Genomic DNA, 8,800 nt, shown 5'->3' with positions numbered 1-8,800 from the left:
TTTGAATGAATCCAATAAACAAACTGTCTAACCGTACACCGTACAGCCCTGATTAGTGTCTACACATTTTCAACAAACGCTCAAACAAGAAAGGAAAATGAAGTGCTGTGTTTGGGCTCTACAGGAGGGAGGTGTGGCTGCTGACTGGCATAACCTGGCTCTTTGCTTATTGTTAGTGCTAAACAGTCAACTGAACTATTTCTGTTTCTGTCACCCAGGGTTCATGTAAGTGTTTAGTTTAGATGAATATACAGTAGATTGACTTATATTGAATGTAATAATAATAGGTCTGCACCACCCAAACATGATGTGAACATAGTGTTTGTCTGTTGATAAGAGTCCTGAGGGCGAGTGATTGATACGTATTTGTATGTAATGCAGACTCATACGACCAGGGAATCATTTGTTCTCTTATGGTGTAATGAAAATACAAGGCATATACAACATTACGCTGCTTCAAGTATCATTTTTAAGAAAAAGGATCACAGCAGCGGTATCACAAACATGCTCAAGCTTGGACAAACAACACGAGTCACATGAGTAACCAAAAGTGAATTTATTTTTATATTGATACAACAGGAAGTGAACTGACGATAAACTATACACAACGAAGGTGGAAGGCCGGGGGTGAGAGAAAGATGAACTCACAGAACGGCTGAGCTGACTCAACAAAGCACAGTCCTTGTTGCTTTATTCTGGTGAACAAGAACTTATTTAGAGGCATAAGCCACATGAACAATTATATTATGATTGAAAATTTGATGACTGGGACAGTGCAGCGTACAAATGTGTTATTTGGGCTGGAAGTAGTTTTTGTAAGTGGTCAGAGGCGGATGCCCTCGGTAAAGAGAGCTGTGATAGATGTATGTGATTCCAGAGAGGTAAAAACATGGGAGCATGGTACATTGTGCCAAAGGAGAGTTGGAGGTCAGGCAGGGTTTGAGTAGGAAAAAAATAAATACCAATGATATTTAAAAAAATATCTTGCAGAATTTAATTTAAAAAAATGTCTGTTAAGTCAATATATATTGCTGAATGAGGTAATACAGTGATGTTTGAGTTCACTGATGAGAGCTTTGGCATTTTCAGCATTAAGAACTGGGTGTGACATTCCCAAAGAAAATAATATGCCTGGTCCGGGCAGTAAGAGCCAAAAACACAGCTTTAATGCCATGGGTCCCGCCAAAGAGAACAAAACGCAGATCATATCACATTTATGATAATAAAAACCAACAAAAAGTGGGTTAAATTAAGTGTTTTAAAGTTAACAGCTCTTAAAAAGGAGTAAAGAGTTTAGAATGGTAGGACGGTGTTTGTGTGATTTACTTCAGATCAACTGACCATGTTGACAATATGAGAGGAAAATGTCAGATCGTGTAACAGTGTGACTCATTGATTTTTTTAAAATAGTTTTTGGGAAAACAATTCAGGTCGATGGGAATATGTTCTAGCAAGGTTGTTTTTTTTAATTACAAATGATACTTTCTAGTTAAATCAACTCATTGTTGACTTTGGTGTTTTGTTTGGAGCTTATTGAGAATAAGAACAAATATATATTCATATCAACACATACACCCTTATTATACAGCGTCTCTTCATCATATCATCTAAGCTCTGGAGCAAATTGTATTGTTTGGAGTTTTAATTTATAGAATACGTTTCTTTCACATACAGTATTGTGACTTCGTATGACACTCACAATAACTCGTCTTCACAGTGAAGCTGGTTCATGTGCTCCAGACGGCTGTGCTGGTTCTGCTCAGCAGTTCTAGAAACAACACACTTCAAACTGAACTATTCATTTTGCATATTTTGTGAACCGTGGAAGAAGCAGTCAAAAGGTAAATTATACAATAACCAACATGCAATGTCTAACAGCTGGAGAGATTGTAAAAATTGTTAAGTTACTGTGCTGCATTTATGACTTCAGACGCTGTAATGAGAAACAGGCTCACGTCAGAGGAGGAGCAATGAGCGGAGTTGATCTTCAAGGGTGTAATCGGACAGAAACAAACTGAAAGCTTGAGTGAAAATCTGAAAGAATCTGCATCGAAAGAAACTAAAAACTAAACAACCCGTTGAAGCAGCAGTTAGTAAAAGGACTACAGAGGTTAAAGAAAGGTCAATAAATTGTGAATGAGCTAACAGAGAAGAAAGTTTCGGGACAAAGTAGAGCAGTGCATTAAACGATCTGTCAAAGTTTAAGAAATGCTTTCTGAAGTTATCTCAGCTGCATATCTGGCGCTATGGATCAGCTCTTGTGCCTTCGCCTCGGCTGAGGATCCGTTCATGACCAGAGCTCTGCAGCTGATGTCTGAGACCCCGCTCATCGACGGGTAAGTGGAAATCTCTTTTGTATAAAGTAAAGCGTGCTCTGCATTTTGGTTCTAATAATGTACCGTCAGCTATTTATGCAACGACAAGAAGAAACAATTATGTTCTGTCGTAAAAGCCCACTTCTGGTGGCAATGTCTAGAGCTAAGCTGGGCAAAAGTTTACCTCCCTGCTGTTAAATCACTGTTGATGATTATAATTTTGAGAAAAGGATCTGTGAGAGTGTGACCTTTTAACTTTCTGGTCTTTCAGCCATAACGACCTACCATGGCAGCTCCTGAAGCAATTTAACAACGAGCTCAACAAGGTAGATCTCAACACTCTGGAAACGACACACACCAACATCCCGAAAATCAAGAAGGGACGGCTGGGAGCGCAGGTATGTAGAGAACAAAATGTTCTGGAAAAATAAAGGAAACTATTTCTTCAAGATCAAGTGATTCCATATCTGCTTGGTCACTTGTATTATCTTCAAAACGGCTTCACATTTCACTTCCTGTTAGTTTTCATTTTTAGGCTTATTGTAGTTTACAGATCTCGTTTGGATTTATTCATATGTGATTATAAATATATATTTATGTAGAAATGTGCGTGTAACTGCATCGTTCTTTTTTTTTATCTCTGTCTGTGAAATACATGACTACTGGTTTTGGTATGTGTTGTAGAAATAGGATTTATTATTATCAACCACACAAGATATGTTTTTAAATTAAACATGAGACTAATAGTCAACAATCGAGCCTTAAGTATTACAACCACGCAAACTATACAATACTGTGTCATAATGTCATAAGGATGATATATATATATTTACCATTATTATTGTAGGTAGATTTTTTGACTTGGTCATTTTAAAAGAAGCTTGCAAGCCCAAAAAGTGTGGGCACCCCTAGTTTATAGATATTATTTCATGAACAAATCTATGGATATCACTAAGAGGTGAAATCAAGTCACCCATCTAATCTAATGATATTTTTTCTAGACTTCAGAAGCACTTGTGCCTTGCAACAATTCAACTCATTTTCACTCTTAATTAAATATTATAGGATGTCTCCGATTACCTTAAACCTTTAAACGTTTTACGTTAGATCAAACTAAATATCAAAGTTTTTAGTGTGCTGGTCTAGGCAGCAAAGATTGGCTGTTTGCAGGAGTTTGTAGGTAAATAAGTAATTGTGACTCCGCCCCCTGATATTTCCCTCGCCCTGTAACTTGTATTTTAATGTGCTTTAGGTCAAAACTATTTTCACACTATAGGATTGATCCAGATACTTAACCTGCTACAGATCCCTAAGAGGTCGGCAACGTATTGGTGCATCTCTCAGATTGCATCTCTCAGCAAGATTACTGCGATGTCACAGGATCTCTCAAGAAACTCTGCATTGCTTATCACACGGAAATGTATGCAGTCAAGCTTCAGGTAATGCTTTGTATCCCGCAAGCCAGTGCTAGTGCCCAATCAGCATCCTGGAAGGAGCTACTGAGAGCTGTGATATTATGGACCAGGAGCTCCTAGGAGGCTATCTCAGGCAAAGTGGTGTCATGGGAGGAGCCGAACCAAGAGCAAGCTGTATCAACTAGATCTCCATGCTTAGCACTGGTTCTGGGACCAAACACCTTGAGGGGGACTGGACTCAAGCCTTTTTACGTGATGGGTCTGAACCAAGTGGAACCCAGGACACACTAGGCCAAAGATGGGTGATCATGTTTGCGGCTGTTTCATCACAACTGTGGCCAAATGTCTTGTAAAGTCGTGTGAAGAGAGGAGAAGAGCTGTAAGCTCATTACCACTTGGTGGGTTAGATCAAATGGGGGGTGGAGGTGGGAGGCGTCTGCAAACCGAACAGGTAAACACCAACAAGGGTGAACTAGGAACGTGTGGTACCAAACTGAAGATTTGAACAGATCTGAGTTGAAGTCTTGGGATAAAGTGAGAAAAGTGGGATCAGTGCATCCCTTCCAGTGATTCATCAGATTACACATTCAACTTAATATTATAAAGGTGCAGAAAGAGATTCATTCAATGCCAGTCTTGATAAACTCCCTGCCACCTGAGTGAAATTCTCTCTCCAGTTTTTAAAGGCTACCACACTATGGTTCAGGTGACAAATCTTTAATGTCACCAGAAGGGATTCTAGGATCTTGACAAAACTACCTTTTCATGTAATGCACACTGGAGCAAAGAAAATATACATTTTAAAGCATGGCATTTCAAAAATGTTTAATAATAAATGTAATTGTTTGAAATAAGCCTAGCTACGATTCTTTCTGTACCTCTCGGACCTTTTTTGCATGCGTTGTGTGAAATTGTATTTATTTTCATCCAGCCAATTTCCAGGCGAGCTCTTTTAAACGAGATACTGTATCTGTGTATACAAACAAAGCTTACCTAATCATTACTCAAGTAATAAAAAGCCATGTGGTTCTAATGAGGAACATCCCTATAAAGCTTCTCTGGATACAAAGCAGTGCTGATCATAAATTCTCAATGTGTTGTTCCTCTTTCAGTTCTGGTCGGCCTACGTTCCCTGTGAGACTCAGTACAAAGATGCTGTCAGACAGACACTGGAGCAGATAGATGTGGTTCACAGGCTGTGTCAAAAATACCCAGAAACCTTCATGTTTGCCACCAGTAGCCAAGGTGAGACATGGTGCACGAGTAATTTACTCTGTGCATACCTTTCTCCTAATCCCTCATCTCGTCTCATCTCTGCACTGCACAGACATCATGGAGGCCTTCCACATGAACAAGACAGCCAGTCTGATCGGGGTGGAGGGGGGTCACTCTCTGGACAGCAGTCTAGGCACCCTGCGCGCCATGTACCACCTGGGAGTCCGCTACCTCACACTCACACATTCCTGCAACACACCCTGGTAAGAGTCGACACCAGTACTACAAGTAAATGTTACTCGACAACAGTCAGACAAGCCGTGCAGCTGTGTGTCTGAGGTGCGGCTTAATTTTATCTATTTTATATTGGGCTACAACTAGTGAATCATTTAATTCACAATTCATCATTGATTGATTTGTAAAAAAAAGTTATGAGAAGCACAATCAAATAAATGTAGTGAAGTCAAACGTACAAATGATCATAAAATTAAAATACCCAAGCACCGCAAATAAATATACTTAGTTATATTTGACCACTGCCTTATGCACATATATACTTGTCAATGTCCCACTTAAACAACATAAACAATTTATAAATGCTCTTTTTACTCTTGCTCTCTTAGCTTTCAGCTATGCTCGGTCTTGTATGCGTGGTGGATTACAATCAGACGTCATGGTCCGTTTAGATTGTGCTGTTGGGAGTTTGGGGGATTCCTGCAGGGCTGTTGAGCTCTCCAGCCACAGTATCAGATCCTGTGATCACTTCAGGTGGATAAATGTTACGTAACTGGAGAAGAAAAGCCTCATGAATTATACAAAAGGAAATAGAGATTTTTGAATTTTTCATCCCTGACAGCTCTTAACTGTATCGGTGTGTTTTTTCACCTGATTATTGTTTACTTATTTGTTCTGTATGAGAATATGCACTTTATTTATATTCAAAATATACTACTAATACTCTCACATTGCACATTTGAATCACCACATTTAAGTATGGTAACTATTTTTTTCTCGTCAGGGCGGATAACTGGCTCGTTGACACAGGATCAGAGCCATCTCAACATAATGGCCTGTCCCCATTTGGCAAGGTCAGTGAACCGACAGGGAGGGGCAAATTATGCTTTAAAAGTGTAATAAGTTACACGTGTCTTCCAGTTTGAGTTCATCAGTACCATGACGAACTTTACTTTAAATATGCGTAAAAATAAAATGTCAACATACACAATTAAAATCTTCTAGCACGACTGTGTTGTAGCAACCAGATATATTCCATGAAATACAACTAATCTACTCATGTCTATTATGTACATATATTTGGAAAAGTATTTTCTATTCTATAACACATTCATCCAACAAGTTAGATTAACAGTCCTACAGCATCGAACTAAATCAGGCTTTTTAATGCTGTTGATGTCAAAACACAGAGTGAAAACATTATTAAGCAGTGCTTTTCTTATACTTACTGTTATTTCATGGAGGGGGAAACCAGGGACATTAGAAACAAAAAATAAATAAGGATTTTAGCAAGTTTTATAATTTCGGTAACCATGAATGTATTTAAATCAAAATAAGCCTTTTCGTTTCTGCTTAAAACAGCAAATAATAGTGGAAATGAACCGCCTGGGGATGCTGATCGACCTGGCTCATGTGACTGAAGCAGTGATGAACCAGGTGTTGGACATGTCCGAAGCTCCGGTCATCTTCAGCCACTCCTCCGCCTACAGCATCTGTCCACACAAGAGGAACGTCCCAGATGATGTTCTCACTAAAGTGGTGAGTGGTACTAGCAAGAAGTCCCAACTAGACACTTGTTTTTGTAAAGGGTCACGAGCCAAAAACGGTTTGGATACACAATATCTTTCCACTGATATTGAGAATGCGCACCTTGTGTCCAGTTCAAGTGAGATGTGCATCATGTAAGTTTCCTGGTAAAAGGCAATACACCAGGAAACAAGAGGGTTATTGTGCAGCACTGTCAGATGTCACAACAGATAATAGCAGTTTTACTGCCATGCAACATCCTGTTTGTCTTTCCAGAAAGCAAAGGGAGGAATCGTCATGGTGAACTTCTACAATGATTATGTGACCTGCAGCAAAACTGCGAACATCTCAAATGTTGCTGGTAAACTACAGTTATGATTATGACGGCTGCTGTAAACCGAGTTAAATATTAACATTTATCGTTCTTTATATAAGAATAATAACCACCTTGTGTCAATCGCATTTATCTCCACGTTTCCTGCTTTCATCACAGATCACTTTGACCATATAAAGAAGGTGGCCGGGGCGGAAATCATTGGTTTTGGTGGAGATTACGACGGGGTGACAAGGCGAGTTCAAAACATAGAAACTTTAACATAAACATTTGATTCTGGTTGCAACACTGGAGAAGATAAGTGGAATAAGTGAAAGACAACAATCACTGAACTGTATTTCTCTGCACGTCATCCTCTCAGACTCCCAGAGGGTCTGGAGGATGTGTCCAAGGTGCCCAAAGTGGTGGCTGAACTGCTGAGGAGAGGATGGACTGATGAGGAGACCAAAGCTGCTCTTGGAAACAACCTGCTCAAAGTCCTCAGAGAGGCTGAGAAGGTGAGACACAAGCACACGTCAGGGTCGTCTTGATTTGGGCTTGGAGCCTATACATGTAAAAAAAAATAGACGGCTACAAACTTTTAATGTATGCTTTCGGCCAATGTTGTTGTGCATGGTTTACTGCCACGCCCTGCAGTACACGTTTACTCTTCAAGATCTAAGTAATCATGATATTCAGGAATTTTCTTCGATGTCAAAAGTAATCCAGTGTTGTCTGTTCATCATTAGAAACTGTGCAAACAGGAACCATTGGCAGTGGTGGAATGTAACAGAGTACTACACATTTTGATTGCACGCTACTTTCCCCATCACATTTTAGAAAGAAATATTGTAAATTTTTACTGCACTAAGTTCACTTGAAAATAGTTACTTGACATATTAGGATTTTTCATATAAAACCTATGATGATTGTATATAATATGAGGGGCTACTGTAGAATAAACTAGACCATATAGGATTGTAATAAAAATAGCTCCACCTTGACCAACTACAATAGTAAAATGCCCCGTACATATAAATGCATCAATAATGTTAATAATCCACTGTGATAGGCCATTTGCATGCATTATGAGTACTGATTATTTTCTATTTGTGCAAAGCTTTGTTTCCTCCTATAAACTGAACATGTGTTAGTGCACTCAAATTACAAGACATGGCACAAATCTCACTTAACAATCCATTATATTCATCTTGTACTTTCAGTACTTGGTGGCCACAACAATGAAAGGCTGATCAGTCAAAAGCAGTTATTATGATTAGTCGGTACATTCAAAGGTTTGGATCTCAGTTCAGAAACCTGCAGCTTAAATACAGATGACTCAGAAAAGTAAATAGAATTGTCTCTTTTTATCATGACGGACGAGGTGCTGTGGTCGCAGGTGGACCCTATGAGTCTCACACACACACACACACAAACACACACCTGTCATACTGCCTCTTTGTCTACTGCCTGACGGTCTTATCTTTGTGTGCGTCAGGTCCGTGACAATCTCAAAGGCAAGAGTCCAGATGATGTTCCTATTCCGTTTAATGAGGTGAAGACCTCGTGCAGGACAAGCTATGGTTACCGCAACGCTGGAGCCGTGCACTCACTCGGCACACTGGCCCTCGTACTCACATTGGCTCTCCAGGCTCTTATCACATGAACAGTTTGAACAGTTTCATAAGCTGCTTATCACTGCATCTGATGGTTTGTAAATGTATGTAAAATTTGTCTGCGAACACAAATAAAGTCTGATTAAAATGTTGGGATGTTTTTGA

The 8,800-nt window shown here is 39.4% G+C and overlaps 1 protein-coding gene across 1 annotated transcript; it reads left to right on the top strand.

Moving 5' to 3' along the window:
• The first annotated feature begins 2,205 nt into the window (after positions 1 to 2,205).
• Positions 2,206 to 8,783, top strand: dpep1 (dipeptidase 1). The gene is made up of 10 exons (XM_068575120.1): positions 2,206 to 2,336; positions 2,587 to 2,713; positions 4,843 to 4,975; positions 5,058 to 5,208; positions 5,964 to 6,033; positions 6,542 to 6,718; positions 6,983 to 7,067; positions 7,200 to 7,275; positions 7,402 to 7,537; positions 8,518 to 8,783. Exons 1-10 carry the CDS (start codon positions 2,209 to 2,211, stop codon positions 8,683 to 8,685), a joined length of 1,251 nt encoding a protein of 416 aa, XP_068431221.1. The 5' UTR covers positions 2,206 to 2,208; the 3' UTR covers positions 8,686 to 8,783.
• Positions 8,784 to 8,800: the final 17 nt, after the last annotated feature.

The sequence above is a fragment of the Clinocottus analis genome, unplaced genomic scaffold, assembly GCF_023055335.1.
Source record: "Clinocottus analis isolate CAN_PGR_092001 unplaced genomic scaffold, fCliAna1.0.p SCAF_1, whole genome shotgun sequence".
NCBI classification, from domain to species: domain Eukaryota; kingdom Metazoa; phylum Chordata; class Actinopteri; order Perciformes; family Cottidae; genus Clinocottus; species Clinocottus analis.
The sequence above is the reverse complement of the archived record's forward strand: the minus strand, read 5'-3'. Positions and strand labels throughout refer to the sequence as shown.

Bases quoted from the DNA above. Each gene is read 5' to 3' on its own strand.
- dpep1 (XM_068575120.1), top strand. From the start codon at position 2,209: ATGCTTTCTGAAGTTATCTCAGCTGCATATCTGGCGCTATGGATCAGC. The intron at 2,714-4,842 runs GTATGTAGAGAA...TTCCTCTTTCAG, and splicing joins AGGGACGGCTGGGAGCGCAG to TTCTGGTCGGCCTACGTTCC. The intron at 7,276-7,401 runs GCGAGTTCAAAA...TCATCCTCTCAG, and splicing joins GATTACGACGGGGTGACAAG to ACTCCCAGAGGGTCTGGAGG.